At 35.5% G+C, this 18,342-nt stretch overlaps 2 protein-coding genes across 9 annotated transcripts; one reads left to right on the forward strand and one right to left on the reverse strand.

Annotated features, from left to right (window-relative positions):
- Positions 1-728: 728 nt before the first annotated feature.
- On the forward strand, positions 729-11,341 carry LOC100260706 (transcription termination factor MTERF9, chloroplastic). 3 transcript variants are annotated; one of them, XM_002276188.5, is made up of 7 exons: positions 729-1,108; positions 2,830-2,908; positions 2,978-3,156; positions 3,248-3,940; positions 9,900-10,368; positions 10,475-10,632; positions 10,947-11,341. In XM_002276188.5, exons 1-5 carry the CDS (start codon positions 833-835, stop codon positions 10,215-10,217), a joined length of 1,545 nt encoding a protein of 514 aa, XP_002276224.1. In that variant the 5' UTR covers positions 729-832; the 3' UTR covers positions 10,218-10,368; positions 10,475-10,632; positions 10,947-11,341. The 3 variants fall into 3 exon arrangements, with proteins under 3 accessions (XP_002276224.1, XP_010644524.1, XP_010644525.1); XM_010646222.3 differs by having other exon boundaries at positions 10,492-10,632; XM_010646223.3 differs by lacking the exon at positions 10,475-10,632.
- Positions 11,342-12,840: 1,499 nt separating this feature from the next.
- On the reverse strand, positions 12,841-17,842 carry LOC100243592 (zinc finger CCCH domain-containing protein 18). 6 transcript variants are annotated; one of them, XM_019217189.2, is made up of 9 exons: positions 17,593-17,792; positions 16,171-16,686; positions 15,821-16,023; positions 15,569-15,736; positions 15,310-15,489; positions 14,832-14,908; positions 14,392-14,568; positions 14,149-14,275; positions 12,841-13,416 (listed from the first exon to the last, which is right to left on the reverse strand). In XM_019217189.2, exons 2-9 carry the CDS (start codon positions 16,657-16,659, stop codon positions 13,350-13,352), a joined length of 1,488 nt encoding a protein of 495 aa, XP_019072734.1. In that variant the 5' UTR covers positions 16,660-16,686; positions 17,593-17,792; the 3' UTR covers positions 12,841-13,349. The 6 variants fall into 6 exon arrangements, with proteins under 6 accessions (XP_019072734.1, XP_059591256.1, XP_002276183.1 ...); XM_059735273.1 differs by having other exon boundaries at positions 16,807-17,792; XM_002276147.5 differs by having other exon boundaries at positions 15,821-16,686; positions 17,593-17,842.
- Between the last annotated feature and the right edge of the window lie 500 nt (positions 17,843-18,342).

The raw sequence follows: 18,342 nt of genomic DNA on the forward strand, positions 1-18,342 counted from the left end.
GTAACCTCATGAATGCATTTAAGCCCTTTCCTCTCCTTGAAAACCAATTTTAAAAAATACATACATTTATCACAAAAATATGTACATTTTTTAAAACATGGACCACGAACCCATTAGGCCTTGTTAGGGTCTAAATATTTTTTTGTGCAACCTTGAGGATTCATTTGAGCCATTCCTCCACCTTTATGATCAATTTCAAGGCCTATGTACATCTATGTTCTTCATAAAATTGTTGACATTTTTTTTAAGGCAAAGTGGGACCCATCATCCCTTATTAGGGTTTAAATATCCATTTATGTAGCCTTGGGAATGCATTTGAGGCATTCCCTCACCTTGAAGTGCAAATTCTAAGCCCCAGTGTATATCCTTAAAAATATATATATATATATATATTCTTTATAAAAATATGTACATTTTTTAAGGCAAATTGGGGCCCATCAGGCCTTATTAGGGTTTAATGGTATTCCACAAATATTTTTTGGTAATTGGAATAAATTATGGTAATGGTTGGGAAATTGATACAAGTTAAAAATGATGATCACCATGTGCATAGATTTTTTCTATATATTATTTAGATGACCAAAGTTTGAAAATTTTAAATTAATTTTGACTACGATTTATTAAATAAAATAATAATAAATAATGAGCCTATATATATATATATATATATATATTTTTTTTTTTTTGTTACAAAAAGAAATCTATCATTTTTTATTTTATTTTATGGAATGTTATTATAAAAATATTTTGAAAGCGAGAGGAGATGGGAAGAAGGGAAAACAGGAGATATTTTTGAGCAGATAGGGTTCCTCTCTTTCATTCTCTCTCCAACATGGCTGCTTTCTATCTCTACACGTTCAACCTCATTCCTCATTCTCACTCTCCTTCTGCTTCATCAAACCCTGATTCACTCTCGAATCTCAATTCCATCAGTGCAAAAATCGATAAAAGAAGAAGCAGTTGCAGAACCAGTGGGTTCACTGTGCTGTCTACGCACTCTAATCCTAGAATTCTCAAGTCCAATCGCAGGTCACGCTACGGACAAGTGCTCTCGCCTTACGATACTGATGACAATGCGGGGGATGAGGATGGAGATTGGTTCTTCGATGTGAGCTCTATGTTTTTTTTTTCTCCCTCTTCTTCTTTTGGCTTGTTTTGAGGTTTTTGTTGAAGTATGGTTTCGGTTTGGGAATTTGAGGGGGAATTTTTTGCTTGTTTTTGGCCGGTTGGGTTCTTGGAACCGGTTTTCTTGCTTTCGAAGAGCTCAAGTAGTGGAAATCTTTTGCTTTTGAAATCAAGAGAAGTATTTCTGAGCCTGCAGGATGTGTTCTTGTTAATTTTGAATGTGAAATTTCCTTTTGTTTTGGTAATTTTAACTGGAACATCCTGCATTGTTTGAGTGCTTCGGGATCTTGCAAACAAATTTCTTTATTTTTAAGCGATAAAGTAATGAAAGTTTGCTTTTGGAATCGGGAAAAAGGTCTTGGAGAATACTCAACTGGCAATGCATTTAGAATCGAGCTTGTGGTTTGTATGTTGTGTGATTTATTTATTTATTTTTATCTTTTTTAAAGTGAAATTTGCTTTTGTTTTGGTAATTTGAGATGGAATTTGGTGCTTTTCTGGGTGGTCTGGCGTTTTGTTTGCTTTTTGAGATCTAAAGCGATGGAATTCTTGCTTTTGTAACCGACAAAAGAACTTAGAAAATGCTAATCCGTTCAATGCTTTTCTAGAAATAATTGAAGTAGAATGAAACACTAGGAATCACGTGGAGGAGAGAGGGTGCTAACCGTGAGTGCCTCTGGAAGTGTTTTTAGAATAACGGATAAAGTGTTTTTGGAGAAAATACTATAAGTGATTTTTCAATACCATATGAGTCCGTTTGACAGTGATTTTAGGAAGTGTTTTTAGTATTTTTAATACTTTAAATGATGAAAAGTGTTATAAAAGTTAGAAACACTTCTTAAAATCACTACCAAACGCACTCTAAGTGTGTTTTTAGATTTTTAGAAGTGTTTACTTAATTTTACCAAACACTTATAGTTTGTTTGACAATGATTTTAGGAAGTGTTTCTAATATTTTTAACAATTAGAAATTTGTATCATTCAAGCCTTAGAAAGGCTAGAAACGTTTTCTAAAATCACTACCAAACGCACTTTTAATTTTTTTCAAAAACATTTTATAGGCTAAAAACACTTCTTAAAATCATTGTCAAATAGACTATAAAACGTATTTTTGAGAAACTTATTGGATTATTTCACTTTAGCTCTGAACTGTAAGTTTGTTGTTCATGCACATATATGGTTTTTCTTCTGAACTGAGGTATTTTGCCCTTTACCCTGATTCACAACTGCAAAAGGAATTCAAAGAAATTCAAAAACTACAATGGAAAGGGTTGGCCTATCACTCATCTTAAGGATGAGAATCCATTATCTATCATTTGGAAGTTTCAGATATCATCTAGAAATGAAGATTGGTGAGGTTCAATTTTAGGTTTATTGAAGTCCAGAAGAGTGGCTTACTTTTTGTCATTAAACAGTATGCTGATACTTAAAGCCAGATGGGGGTTTTTATATGCTTGAAGTGGTTTTCATGTTTTTCTTACTTCTGCGAACAACATCAGTTTGTTGTTAATTATGTTCTCTTAGATCTACATATATGAACTGTTTTTCCTTGTGCTCTATGTATGCCTTTTCCTGGTCATCTGTTGACTTGGTGTGCTGCTGGTATGTTGGGAATTGTTTATCTTTACATTATTGATTATACTGTATGAGTTTGCTTTTTCTTGTCAAAAGTATTTGCTGCTTCACTTTAGAATGTATCTCCAGGATGAAGATTCTGAGACAGAAGAGTTTGATGCTGATCGGAAAAAATTTAATTCACAGAAGGGGAATGATACAAGACAAGGTATGAGCTTTAGAGCATTTCAAAAAGTTTCAGGAGGGAACATGGCTAATGATAATTTTGTTCATGAAGGTAGCCGGAGACAACTAGAAGAAGACCAGAGCATTAGATCATTAAAATCTGAAGGAAGTTTTAATATTTCCAAAGGAGAATTGGATGTCAAAAATGGGAAAAACACCATTGGGAGTTCTTATCATACTTTCAACAAATCAGAAGATTATGATTCATCAGAAATGCATGGGATAGGAAAGGTAATTATTTGGTAACATAATGAGATGTGGTATTTATTATGGATGTAGTGAATGGCATGAAGGAAATATTACGAGTTTTCTTTTTTTGCAGCTGAAGCCCAGGAAATCTACAGAGAACAAATACTGTCGATTATCAGAAGAAATAGATTTAGATGAGAAATGGTTTCCACTTCTTGATTACCTGAGCACTTTTGGACTTAAGGAATCGCATTTTATCCAAATGTATGAGAGGCACATGCCTTCCCTTCAGATTAATGCATGTTCTGCACAGGAAAGGTTGGAGTACTTGTCAAGTGTTGGTGTCAAACACAGAGACATCAAAAGAATTATTTTGAGGCAGCCACAAATTCTAGAGTATACAGTGGAGAACAATCTGAAGTCCCATGTTGCTTTTTTGGTGGGTTTGGGTATTCCAGATTCTAGAATAGGGCATGTAATTGCTGCTGCTCCATCTTTGTTTTCTTATAGTGTGGAGAATTCATTGAAACCCACAGTGAGGTACTTGATCGAAGAGGTTGGCATTAAGAAAAATGATTTAGGGAAAGTCGTGCAGTTAAGCCCTCAAATACTGGTTCAGAGGATTGACAATTCATGGAACACCCGCTATAGTTTTCTCTCAAGAGAATTGGGAGCTCCCAGAGATAGTATAGTGAAAATGGTTACTAAACATCCCCAGCTTCTTCATTACAGCATTGAGGATGGATTTCTGCCTAGGATAAATTTCCTGAGAAGTATTGGAATGCGTAATTCTGACATCTTGAAAGTTTTAACAAATCTTACACAGGTCAGTTCTCTTTTCAGATTTCATAGAAATTAACAAATTCACTCTTGGATTTACATATTTGGGATTTCTCGCACTTATTTGTTGCAGAAAGCAGTATAGTCTCCCTCATCTTTGTGTTTTATTTTTCTAGAGTATTCATGATCCCCTTTTAGGTTTTGAAAATATGATAATGTATGGAAATTTTCACTTAGTACTTATAAATTTGTGTTATAATATATATTTTGTTTGAAATGGTTTGCCTTAAGAAAAAATGATAAATCTTTTAAAGAAATTTTATCATGTGTGTGGAAGAAGGGAATTAGGGAAGTTGTGATTTTGTGAAGAGAATTAGGCAATCCTGTGGTCAAAGGAATTTGTTGTAATTGAGTTAGGAAAGTTCCTAATTTTGGTGCTAGGATTTTATGTGTGTATATATATATATTCTCTATAAGAAAAAGGATTAAGGAAAATAATTTTTTACCTTGTATTCCTTCCATCTCTCTTCTACATGCTATTAGAGCTTTAGGCTTGTAAATCAGGGAAGATAAGTTTTTTTTGGCTTTCATTGTCAAGTTGAAGACCAAAATCGACCTTCATCGTTGGTCTTAAAATTTCCTCTTTTCTAAGTCGGACCATTATAGCCAATCAGATTGTGAACGCAACACCAAAGCAGTCATCGTCGTCATGTTGTGGTCATCACGTTGTTAACTCATTGCAAAACAGAGATTGTGCCCTCCTCTTCACACCGATGATGTAGCAACATCTGTCATCGTCACATTATAAATTAGAGATTGCGTCATTACTCTCTGCCTTGTCGTTGACCTTGTCTTAGCCTCGCCAGACGTCTCATCCTCACATCGTAATCATCTCCGCTTCGCGTTGCCGCACACCATCTTCATTGAGATTGCTTCAACCATCTTCTCCTCCATCCTTGTGATTGTCACCACTATAAGTATAGATCGTGAACCCATTGCAAAAGCAGCCGGAGACCATTGTCATCTTTGCACCTCCGATACAATAGGAGATTGTGAACCCATTGCAAAAGAAACCGGAGACCATTGCCCACTAAAGTTATAACATGACTCAATGTGTTGTTTAAACCCTTAGGTTGGTTTTTATATTTTTAAAAGTTTGTTTTTATTTCCAATTCGAGTCCCCTCAGGGCCACTGGAGGTTTACTTGGCCGTTAACTTCAGGGCCTTGTGGGATTAGTCGAAGTTTGTTTTTATTTCTAAAAAAGCAAAGAAAGGAAAAAAGAGAAAAATTGTCTAAGATATTAGAAACTACCACTGTCATTGCTAAATCTAAAGGAGTGATTACCAATCACAACACAAGAGAATTGTAGAATATTCAAGCAATATTCAGGCTTAATGGTTAGAATTATTTAAAATGGTCTCAGTTTGTTCATACCTTTCTGAAGGGAAAAAGAAATTTATGTCATCTCTTGGGAATGGGACCAAGGAGAGGAGACCCTTGGTTTGATGCATGGGATGAGTAAGACTCAATGATTATCGCATGGTTGTGGAACTCAATGACGCCTGAAATTAGTGACACTTGTATGTTCTTGACAATTGCTGAAGACATTTAGGATGCAGTTCATCAGACATACTTGAAGGCACTAGATGCAACACAAGTGTATAAAATTAAAGTCAAGACTAGAGCAGCAAAACAGGTAAACAAGACAATCACAAAGTATGTCAATATGTTGTAAAATCTATGACAAGAACTTGATCACTGTCAATACATTGAGACAAAATGTCCTAAGGATGCAACAATCTTGAAGAATTATATTGAAAAATATTAAGTATATGATTTCTTAGTTGGTCCAAATGCTGAATTTGACCAAGTTATAATCCAAATTCTAAGCAAAGAGCTTCCAATTTTGAATTACACTATCTTTATTATCTGAGCAGAAGAAAGCAAGAGAAGTGTCATGCTTGAACCTCAGAATAGGCTCGGCTATGGTTGCTAACAAAGGGAGTGATAAAAAGGCTAGCACTGTTGATAACAAAAAGACTGATTGGTTAGGAGCTTTAAATCGTGATAACAGGGATAACTTGTGGTGCACTTACCATTAGAAGCTCAGACATACATGAGAAAAACGCTAGAAACTTCATGGTAAGTCAACCAAATTTAGCAAAGAGTGGGGTTACAATGGAGGGCAACGAAGGGATAATGGGCAAGAAAACTTGTCTTTTGTCTAGCCAATTGAAGAAAAATCTCTAGAACAAGGTAGATTCTATCAGTAGGAGATTGAAAAATTGAGAGCTTTGTTAGGAACTCTTGAGAAACCTTAAGTAGGAAATCTTCAAGTAGGTCATTTTAGGTAAGTTTCCTATTTCCATTAGATTAAAAATCTCGGATAGAATCTTTGTCAATTCTTGGGTTTTAAATTCAGGTATTACAGATCACATGACTCATTCATCACACCAATTTAACAACTATAACCCTTTGTCCAAGTAGTAGGAAAATAGCTACAGTAGATGGTTTATTAACCAAACCACTGTTGCAAGTGTAGGAGATCTCCAAATTAGTCTTACACTCACATGTAGAAATGTGATTCGTGTTCCCAAGTTGTCCACTAATCTTGTCTCTATATAAAAACTTACACAAGATTTAGGTTGCAATGTGACTTTTTACCCTAGTCACTGTATTTTAGGACCAGGACTTGGGAAAGATGATTGGACTTGCTAAGGAACAGAATGGAACATACTATACTACCTTGGGACATCAAACGAGTCATCCGTATCTTTTCTTTTTGAGCACCACCTTATCAATAAAGAAAAAAATTTGGCTTCAACATTGTAGACTTGGACATCCATCATTTAGAACTCTTAAGATTGTGTTTACTTCTTTATTTAAGAAATTAGATGTTGAAAGTTTTCATTGTAATGTATGTGAACCTGCCAAACACAAGTGTTCAACCTTCCTCACCAATGATGATAAAAGAAGTTTAGAGCCCTTTCATCTAATTCATAGTAATATTTAGGGTCGTTCCCCTATTCCTAATATATCTAGGGCATGTTGGTTTGTGTCCTTTATCAATGATTGTATGAGGGCTTGCTAGATTTTCTTACTTAAACACAAATCTAATGTGGATTTTGTTCTTCTAAGCTTTCATAACACAATAAAAAACCAATTTGTTGTCATTAGCAAGAGGTTTCAATCTAACAATGTCAGAGATTATTTCAATCAAGTCCTAACTCCATACCTTCAACATGAGGGAATAATCTGTGAGTCATTATGTGTCAACACCTCACAACAAAATGGAGTTGCTAAGAGGAAAAATGGCCACCTTGATACAACATGAGTTTTTTTGTTTTAAAAATAATGTGCCTAGATCTTATTAAGGGGAAGCTATCCTAATCTCACACATCTCATAAATCGATTACCCTCTAAAGTCTTAGGTTTCAAAAGTCCCATAGATATACTTTCATCGTTTTATCCTAATATGAAAACCACAAACCATCTCATTCCTAAGATATTTGGGTGTGTGCGCTTTGTGCATGTTCATAGTCCAAACAAGGGAAAATTGGACCCAAGAGTAGTCAAATATGTTTTTGTAGGATATTCCTCAACTCAAAAGGGGTATAAGTGTTGTAATCCACCATCCAATTTATTTTATTTTTTTGTCTCAACAAATGTTACTTTCAACGAGAGTGACTCCTACTTTCTTACTCCTTGTCTTTAGGGGGAGAATTCCATCAAGGAAGACAAAGATCATGATTCTTATCTTATTGATCTCTCTCATTAACCCTCCTACAGTCTTTAGTCCAGTGTCTGATCTAGTATCCATAACCTACTTCCTTGAACCCAAGTCGTTGCTGCTTGAGTCTGCTCTTGAAGATCGAATGATTGGTAAAGTGTATTCAAGAAAGAAAGTTGTAGTTCCTAAACTAATACAAGTCCACGAATCTGAATTGGCTTCTAGAAATAAGGTAACAATTTCTCATCCTTCCTTACAAACTGAATTTGAACTTCAATCTAAAAAATCTATGGATCAAAATCTCTCTATTGCCATTAGAAAGGGAATGAGGGAATGCATTAAATGCCCTTTGTATCTACTTTCCCATATTGTGTCATTTGAAAAGTTGTCTCCATCCCATAAGGGTTTTCTCATAAGTTTGAACAATATTCATATTCTTACCACTCTATTCAAGGCTTTTTTTAATTAAAATCGGAGGCAAGCCATGGATGCAGAAATGGAGGCCCTAGAGAAGAATAAAACTTGGGAGATGGGAGATTTACCTACAGGAAAAAATCTAGTGGGATGTAAGCGGGTCTATACTGTCAAGTATAGAGTGGATGGGACATTAGAGAGGTACAAGGCAAGACTGGTGGCTAAATGATACACTAAAAAAATATGATGTGGACTCTCTAGAGACATTTGCTTCGGTTGCCAAGATGAACACAATCAAAATTTTGTTATTATTGGTAGCAAATTATAATTGGGATCTACAATAGTTTGATGTCAAACATGCATTTTTGAATGGAAATTTGGAAGAAGAAATTTATATGAAAGTCCCTTCTGGATTTGGTAATGGCCCAACTATTAAAAAGGTGTGTAAACCGAAGAAAGCTCTATATGGGCTGAAACAATTTCCAAGGGTGTGGTTTGAAAGGTTTGCAAAAGTGTGAAAAACATGGGATACATACAAAGTTAGGGAGATCATATGTTGTTCATCAGACATTCAAATTCAGGGGGAGTTACAACTCTTTTGATATATGTAGACATCATCATGATGACAAAAAATGATGAATAGAGAGGTAGACTTTGAGATAATGCTTGACTAAGAAATTCGAGATTAAAGAGTTAGGAAGGTTGAAATATTTATTAGGAATTGAGGTTGCACATTCTAAGCAAAGAATTTTTATTTTTGAGTAGAAATATGTAACGGACCTTCTCAAGGAAACAAGGAAGTTAGCATGTAAACCAGCAAGCACACCAATAGATGCTAATCATAAGCTTGGAGAGGTTGAGGAAGATACTATAGTAGATAGAGAGATGCATCAATGCCTAGTAGGAAGACTCATTTATCTCTCTCACATAAGAGTGGATATAGTATATGTTGTGAGTGTGATTAGTCATTTCATGCGCAGTCCAAAAGAGGTTCATTTACAAGCTGCTAATCGAGTACTACTGTACCTTATGGAGTCTCCAAGAAAGGGTATGCTATCTAAACAAAGCTTGAGACTAGTACTTGAAGCATACACATATGTAAATTATGTCAGATTTGTGGTTGATAGAAGATTAACTATTGGGTATTGCACCTTTCTTGGTGGGAATTTGGTGACATGGAGAAGCAAGAAACAAAGTTTGGTGGCAAGGTCCAGTGCAAAAGCAAAATTTCTAGTCATTGCCTAAGGATTTTGTGAACTACTGTGGCTGAAGGTTATTTTGGAGGATTTGAATATTGAATGGGATGGGTCAATGAGACTTTACTGTGACAATAAATCTGCAATCAGTATTGCACATAATCCATTGCAACATGATCGAACTAAACACATAGAAATTGACAGACATTTTATTAAGGAGAAACTAGATAGTGGATTGATCTGCACTCCTTGTGTATCTACTGACCACCGACTTGTAGATATATTTATAAAAGGTTTAAGTAGTACAAACCGAGCACGTGTATCTAAACTGCGAATGGAAAACATCTATTCACTAGCTTTAGGGGGAGTGTAGTAGAATGAAATTAAGGAAGTTCTGATTTTGTAAAAAGAATTAAGCAATCCCGTGATCAAAGGGATTTGTTGTAATTGAGTTAGGAAAGTTCGATTTAGGTGCTAGGATTTTTTGTATATATATATGTGAGTTTCTATGTAGAAAAGGATTAAAGAAAATAATTTTTTACCTTGTGTTCCTTCCATCTCTCTTCTACAATGTGACTATGATGTTTTTTGTTTGATTGCTTTCTTTTTCCTTAAATGAGTTTTATCGTCTTAAACTTTCTGATTGTCTTGACCATACTTGCAGGTACTATCTCTATCACTGGAGGATAATCTAAAGCCTAAGTACATGTACTTGGTCAATGAACTTCGAAATGAGGTTCATTCCTTGACCAAATATCCTATGTATCTAAGCTTGTCTTTGGACCAGAGAATTCGTCCTCGCCATAGGTTCTTGGTTTACCTAAAGAAAGCCCCAAAGGGGCCATTTCCTCTGAGTTCATTTGTTCCAACTGATGAATGCTTTTGTCAGCAGTGGGCTGGGACTAGTCTTGATAGTTATTTGGCCTTTCGACAGAGATTACTACTCAAAGATTTTGCAAAGAAGTATGAGAAGCGAAGATAACAGATCTATTTCAACTTTGTCATAAGTTTACTAGCATGATCATTGGAAGAGCGAGTGGTCTTCCTGAAACTTCAACAACTGATATAGTTATTTTTGGGATACTTGGAAGATTTCTGAGTGAAGCTCAGATTTCCAATGACTATGAGCCCTGGTGAGTGATTTAGTGGTTTGCTGATTTTGTTCTTCTTAAACCCATGAATCACTGCACATGCTTCTTATTTTAGTGTATCAAAGTGAGTTTTTGATGTTGTTTTCAGTGCCATTATATGTGCAGAAACCATGCCACTGTCATATATAAGCTCTGTCAAGGCAATATAACAATTACATACGCAATCTAAGGCGTGTAGAAGGGCTTTGTTAACTTCTGTTGATTGACAATATCAAATGACACCAGTGCCCAATCCTCTATTTTAAGGTCAGTTCTGTATTATTGAACAAGAAAATGAGTGAATCCACTTATGGTTGAGCCTCCAATTTGGATTCTCTAGTGCATGAAATCCCTTACTCACAGGAACTCCTAGTTGATAAATGATTACAATACCCTGTACGCATGCATTCATGGGGTTGAATAGTCCTTAAATAATATTAACAGTTAAAATTTTATTCATAATAGATATAGGTTAACCTCCAATTCAAATTGTTTACCATGAGAATGTCTGTTTTTGGATATTTTGTGTTGAATAATGCTGACTTAAATTTCTTTCTGACATTTACTTGAATTCGTTGCAGGTTTTCATCCTAACAGCAGCAGATCCTCATGGGAACAGCGTTGGGGTTGCAATTTGTACTTACTGTCGTTCACAGCAGAAGGCAACTCCATAGTCTTTTTCTTTTTTTCTTTTCTCCCTTTCTGTCCTTGAGACGTTTTTTTGTACCACTCTTCTCCTTGTCACATCTTAGCGGATTTTGTTATCTTACTGCATCAAGAATTGCCACCAAGTGGATTTTGAAGCTTGCAGAGTATTGTTGATTTTATTCCCCCTTCATGCATTCAAAGTTATGTTCTAAGCTCTTCCATTTCCTGTTTTACTCTGCTTTTGTCTTCTGGCTGCTAGCCATGGTGTAATCTCCTCTGAACCAGTGATTGATGTTCATCCAATGAATTGAACGAAATGATTCAGCAATTCACTCCTTAAAAATTTTTATTTCACTTTTTAGAAATGTGTTTCTTTTTGTTCAAGGTGAATGGCTCCTCCTTATGCTCGACACCATATGGGTGGAAGACGAAGCACACTATGTAAAAGTATCATCATGTATATTGACATATAATCATGTAACTATACTTAATTTTAGCAACAGAGAAAATCACCCCACTCAGTTGTGTACACCTCCAGCTGTTTTTGTTCTGTCATTGGTGAAGCCCCCTAGAATTCACCAGTCACAAAGTTGAGTTGGATGCCTGAAAGGTGACTTCTTGGAAAATATTTCTTTTGCAGTCCTAGAAACACTTGCATATTATAGAATAGTGACTAGCAACAAGGATTGAAGTTATATGCTAGAAAAAAAAAACCCCTTGTATGCATGCGATGATTTAATTATAACATATTCTCTTCTTCATTGGGCAAGTCATGGGTATTCAATTTGTTTCAGAGTTCTTGACCTAGTCCAAAACATATTTCTTTCTTCAAGCCTCATTCACATTGGTATGTGCAAACATCATTCCTTTGTTTTCCCTTCTTTATTTTTTGGTACTTTCTTCAGTTTAAAGATTATCCAATGTGGTTGTCAAGTCACTTTCAGATGGTGTGATCGGGTTTACAATAGGGTATGCCTTGGGCCAGAGATTAGTATTGGAGGGACCCATCAATAAATGGTGTCACTTTCAGAGCAAGCATCTGTCCAAAGATGATTGAGATAATTAGAGAGGGATCCAATGAATGAGACAAAGCAGAACAATGCAGGTTGTCTTTATACGACTATAATTCCTCAACAACTACAACTTCTCCATTTTTCAATAGGTTAGCTTATTATGCTTATTTAACTTGTGGATCATATAATATTACTGTTTCAATCATTGAAATTTTGAAGATCCAGCAAATCTTTTATCTTATCCGCAAGAATAAAGTAGGCCTAGTGTGCACCCGTCTGCTTATGTGTTTATTCGAAGCCACTGATAATGAAGTGGGTTGTTTGGTCTGAATGATAGAAAGTCTAACTTCAACCATGGACCTCTGGTTTAGAAACAAACATTACAGTATCTAATGTGGTCCAGGTGAAATGCTAGTGGGGTGAGGGCCAATATTTGAAAAACGGAAGCTTTCTTTTCCTTGTTCCCAACCCAATTATTGGCTACTTTATTGAAAATTTGGTGGGTTATAAGTTAAAAAAAAAAAAAAAAAAAAAATCAGATATAAATGATCTTGCAATATCCAATGAGGATGTCAAACCTTTTACAACATCTGACATGGCACCTCATGAGTCTTGAATTATCATTTGTATGATCCATCCTGGCTTAATATTGGCATTGTTAATGGGATGGATCATAGGGTTGGAGGTGAAATGTTCCTGTGTCTTGAATGATCATTTCTGGGCTTGAGCAAATGAGAACACAGGTGCAAATGCAGAAAAGCCTCATTTGCCCACAACTGATTAGATGAGGCAATGCAAACCCAACTCCATCATGTGAGGAGCCCCAGCAAAATTTGGAGATTCTCATAAATTGGTATGGGATGCTAACTTTGCTTGAAGCCTTTTATGGTTCGGTGTTACATAAATTATAGACATGTATTTACCTCTAAAGACCCCGCATATACTCTAGTTTCTTTCTTTTAGTAGAAAACTATATTACACCCTCTCCTATAGATCCAGACCTCATTTCTTCTGTGATTAACATTAAAAAAACTGAAACAACTTTCTTACATGCAGATTTTGTGTATCATTTTCTTCTTTACTAGCTATGCCTCATTCATTACCTGGATAACAACGAGGAGATGTTTGCAGTGTTTCTTCTTCTGTCGGTATATACTTGCAGGGAACTTTGATCCATTTATCCATGAATTGTAAGGGGAGAAAGTGTAGGAAGAAGCTGTTCTGTATCAAACCGATGATGCTGCCTTTGAAACCTATCTGTTTTATACTCCTATCATTCATCTGTGTGTTGCTGAACCTATGTGACTGTAGAAATGCTGCTTGCTATATTGTAGAAATGCTGCTTCCTATCGGAAATGCAAATGGGCTATCCGGGAGTTCAAGACCTGAACTGTTAGCAGACAAAACAAATAATGCTTTGTTACATGACTCATAAGTATAATCATGAACGCAAGCCAAAGAGGTTAGATTGTTTTTTATCAGATTAGCAACATGGGTGCAGCATCAATATTGCAGAAAAGCAAAAAGAAACCGAAGAAAGCAATTTTCAGTAAGTCGAAGGCCAAGATTCTAAATGAGGCCCTTATATGATATTTCAATGTTGTTTACTAATTCATTTTATCAAGTCTGATTTTGAAAAGATTTTTTTATGTAACGACAATGCTGCATGCAAATGAAACAAACAAACAAACTAACTCTTTCTAATTAGATGCTTTAAATCACATTGCATGATTTTATGTGGTTAGTATTTGATAATTTATTAAATAAAAACAATTATAATGGAGATTATATAAAAAAAATCTAATATGATTAAATTCCATCACACATTTGTTTAGCTCATATTATATTTGCTCGTAAATAATAATAATAATAAAAATAAAAAATAAAAATAAAAACTTTGAAGACCACCCAATTAAGGGCATTAATGCAACAAGCAGAATGGTAGCTACTAAAACACAAATATGCAGTGATTGACAATAATCGAAGGTAACGGGAATTTGGAACTTGTTACTGGTGAAAAGAAGATACCAAAACCCTTATGCTTTAAGGCTGCGAGGAAATGTTGCCAACCATAGATTCAACAAGGAAGAATCACTAATCACTAATAGAAATGCATTTATACCTCTTATGATCGATGGGGTTGTTGACTGCACGCCATGGCTTATCATCACTTGTAGAGCCATTGTTTGAAACATCCAATGGATAATTGGAATGGACAACAGTCGGGAACTTGGAATGATTTGCATGTGCTATGGTTTGAACAAGACCAAGAAAAAGCGTCAAGTCAGAAGAGAGAGAACAATTCCAGAATGATGGAATACCAAAAGTTAAAAATGAAAAAAAGAAAAAAGAAGCAATTTCAGACCTTCCAAGACTTTTAGTTCATCCAAGGAATAGCCATGGTGGAGCTGATTGGCCAGAGGATTTCGTGCTAGCTGCAGCTTGGAGAGACGCCTTGTCTCAAATTCAAGATCCTGTGCAAACTCTTGCTCTTCCATAATCTGCTTTCTGAGCAATCTTGAGGTCTCCATTCCTCTAGGCACTGAAAGAGATCATACATATTAGAAGGTACACAAATGCTATAAGCCTATAAACACAAAGAAACATTTTCAAAACATACATACAATGCATAAATGTTCCTTATTTTTTATAATTAATTAAAAATTTATCAACGACCACATGGCATATGACCAAGTTTGTAAAGAAACTCACAGAAGCATTCCTCAAAAAAATCATCCAATTTAATTTTGCTTTGAGTTTCAATGGAAGAAACTCTGTGAAGCTCATGTGAAGGGATGTACTTACTCATGTGAAGCTCGGAATCCATGTCTGCATATTGCAAAGGATAATACATTGAAGACTCAAATTTCTCTAAATATTTCCTGCATGAAAATAGAACAACATATTTGTGAGAGATTGTATTAATTATCCTGGAGCTTAAACATCACAAGAAGTTCTAAGTGGTAAAAAAGCATAGAAAAATTTCCAATGGCTGGCGAGTACAGATAGTTAAAAATGTACTAAGGCTAATGTTCTAACCCGATTCACCCAGAATTAATCATATTTGAATGATTGAAAAGTGTCAAAAAATGAATTGATAGAACAAATTATAAATTGTTACCAATATTATATCAAGTAGTACTTTTACTACATAGAATAATTCTAATGCTATAACAAGCAAAAAAATTTCCCACAATGCATGTGTTTTGATTTAAATGTCAATTATTGGGAAAACCCATTGCCGTTAAACAATCAAATCCACCACAAAAAAAAAGGGGACTACCTATCACCAGTCCTTGGCTTTTCTCTGTAAGGTTTCACAAGAACACGAGCCCCACAAACATAATGTGGACTTCCCTTGGCCAAAATGCTCTTCACGGTATCAGAACTGTCAAAGGTTACAAACCCAAACATCCGTTTCTGCTGGCAGGGAATCCTCACATCCTCAACCAGTCCAAAGGTGCTGCAAACACCACCCCACAAGATAAGAAAACTAGAAGCAATGAAAAACTAGATTCAGTGAAGTTTGGAGGTTGAATCACCTGAAGTAGTCAGAGACATCTTCTTCAGTAAAAGTACTCTCAGCTGGAAATGTCAGATATATCTGCCGGGAACCACTTACAATTGGACCAGGGTCACTCCTCTCACTCCGGCTTTCCATGTATTTTGGCACGTCTTCTGCCAAAATTACTGAATGCTGCCCATGAGGCCTGCAAAATATTTGACATATTAATCAATTAATAACTACTTGCAAAAAATCCATGAATATGGAACCCCATGAACAATCATTGCACCTGTCAATTAGTCGAATGGTTCTCAACCGAGCAAGAAGCTTTGTCAAACTATAACCAGCTTTCCCATGTCGTTGGCTCTCAGTGAGGTACCCTTCAGCCTGAAGACCCCTACCATATCTCTCATAATACATCATAGGCAGAGAGGCAATGGAGACAGGATTGCCTCTTCTTGATTTCAGGAGCTCTGTTAACTCCAATTCCAACTTCTCGATTGAACCAGGTGAGAAAATATGATCATCATTAGCAAGATCATTTGCAATAGGGCTTAAAACCTCAGGAAAGACTTGTGCATGCAAGTATCGACAATTATTTCCATGCTTACAAAACCCCTTGTTGAAATAGTGACAAACCTTAACTGGAAATTCCGAACCAATCAGAGATCTTGGACCCGTCCTCACACTCAAATTTTCCACTGCCGTCTCCGGGTAATAGTAATCACCGGAAACTCCTAAAATTGCTGGGTTGACCTGTTCTAACTGTTCCTCTAAACCCAAAGGCTGACTTTGGAGACTATAATCTTTTGGTAGTTGCTCTGTAGCATGTTGGAGATATCGGTTCACGGGAGACGGAGAAGATGAAGGGAACCAAGAACCAGTTGAAGGAGAGAGAGGAGGGAAGTGAGGAGAGATTGGAGATGGTGGATTTGGAATCAAACCAAGCTCTATTTTGACCCCTTCAATTATCATACGAATCGCCTTATCGGGACCAAAAGCCAACCGAATCATTTCTCCCTTACTAAAACCCTTAACAAGAAGATACCCTATAATCTTTGAAACATTCTCTGGTTCTAGTTTTTGAATTCTATTGAAAACAACTGCTGTGGACTCAGAAAAATCCATGTCACATCTAGAATATATATCAAGTCACTGCAAATATAACACAACAGAAAAAAGAACATGAGAAAAATGATTGAGTACTCATAAAAATGAATTTCTAAATCACCAGAAAAGAAAAGAAAAAAAAAACCACGCACGCACATGACAAACCTTATCTATGAAAGAAATGAGATTTGGGTCAAAAGGAAAAGGCTGCAGACTGAGGAAACAGAAAGCAATGAACCTATATCTAAAGATTTAGGTTTTTGCAAAATGGAAAAATACCATATATTCCATGAAATCTAAATTTACATTCAGAAAAGGAAGATCATGTGTATATACTATTATCTCTTTCACATTCTCCTCTTTTAAAAGGAAATATGTCTAACAGGATAAGTCAATACAGCCGAAGAAAAGCTGTAAAATTAAGCCAAAGATGAACTTCTCCCAAATCTAGAATAAGATAACTACAAAATAAATGAGATACAAGGAAAAATCATTCCATCCAAACATATTAACAGAAAATATCACTGATTTAAAAGGTGAACCCACAAACAAAAGGCCATTTATAAAGAATAACAATTGCACTTTTGGAAATTTTATTCGGAACCACAACCCATGAAGCTTGAATAATTTCTCAACAAACCCTTTTGTCTTCCATGTTTGAATTTTTGTCAATAAACCCATTTTTTAAGACTATCCCAAAAGTATTGGCTTTCCTGGGAAATTGACTAGAAACTCAAAAAGAAAAAGTAAATGAAAAAGAAAAAACATTTTCAGCCATGTGAGCCTGAACCCATATCCATACACAAGCAAATCTTCAGAGGAAATCTTCAGAGGAAGCCCATAACAATCATTCCCATCCACTCACCAAGCAGGAAGAAAAACCAGTTTTTTTTGCAGGAAAAAACACAAGAAACAGCAAAACAAAACTCAGATCCAGGCAATCCAACATACCACCACACACTGTGAAGAGAAAACTAATCCAAATATTCAAACAACATGATTAATGCTTTGACTCCATTAAATCCCCCTCTCATGTCTCCACCCCTCTGCAAAAACGACATCATCTTAATCTCAAAAAGCAGAGTGACAGGAAGTATGCTTTAAAGGGAGCACACTGTCATCAGCTCAAAGCCAACATGTTAATATTAATTTGCATAATTTCAATTTATAAAGACTTACTCAACTTTTTTTTTTTTTCATAGCAATTACTTCAGTTGTGCACATGTTGTAATCCCCACCATATTAATAAACATTTTTCATTTTTGAAATTACTGTTTTACCCTTTGAAGCTATTGAGAATCCCATGTATAGAATTCAAAAAAAAAAAAAAATTGGGAACTCCAATGCAGGTTTGTCCACCCAGGTTCTAAGATTTGCACCATTGGATTGGCCTTGAGATTATCTCAAATGGGTTTGGGTACAAAGTGGGAATGGACACTTCATTTGGACTTAAAATATTGATGATAAATTGTTGAAATGCAACTTTGATTATATAATTAAGGTCATATGTAGTCACCTCGTTGGTCACTTGGGGCACTAATCATCATTATAAGACAAAACCCACTTGCATCTTTTGGGCCCCAACCCTTTTTTTTCCCTCTCTCTTTGGAGGATACAATTTCATTTGCTTTATGTGAGGGGCATTACGGTCAACAAGACAATAAGAATACAATATTTATTATATTTAACTATATTATTAAT

Source organism: Vitis vinifera, chromosome 19 (genome assembly GCF_030704535.1).
Source record: "Vitis vinifera cultivar Pinot Noir 40024 chromosome 19, ASM3070453v1".
Lineage (NCBI taxonomy): Eukaryota > Viridiplantae > Streptophyta > Magnoliopsida > Vitales > Vitaceae > Vitis > Vitis vinifera.

What these genes read in the sequence shown, in the direction of transcription:
- LOC100260706 (XM_002276188.5), top strand. Translation starts at nt 833, where the DNA reads ATGGCTGCTTTCTATCTCTACACGTTCAACCTCATTCCTCATTCTCAC. An exon ending in ATGGAGATTGGTTCTTCGAT is followed by an intron (nt 1,109 to 2,829) that starts GTGAGCTCTATG and finishes ATGTATCTCCAG; the next exon opens with GATGAAGATTCTGAGACAGA. An exon ending in AAATGCATGGGATAGGAAAG is followed by an intron (nt 3,157 to 3,247) that starts GTAATTATTTGG and finishes CTTTTTTTGCAG; the next exon opens with CTGAAGCCCAGGAAATCTAC.
- LOC100243592 (XM_002276147.5), bottom strand. Translation starts at nt 16,659, where the DNA reads ATGGATTTTTCTGAGTCCACAGCAGTTGTTTTCAATAGAATTCAAAAA. An exon ending in GGATTCCGAGCTTCACATGA is followed by an intron (nt 14,569 to 14,831) that starts GTAAGTACATCC and finishes GATCTCTTTCAG; the next exon opens with TGCCTAGAGGAATGGAGACC. An exon ending in AACCCCATCGATCATAAGAG is followed by an intron (nt 13,417 to 14,148) that starts GTATAAATGCAT and finishes GTCTGCTAACAG; the next exon opens with TTCAGGTCTTGAACTCCCGG.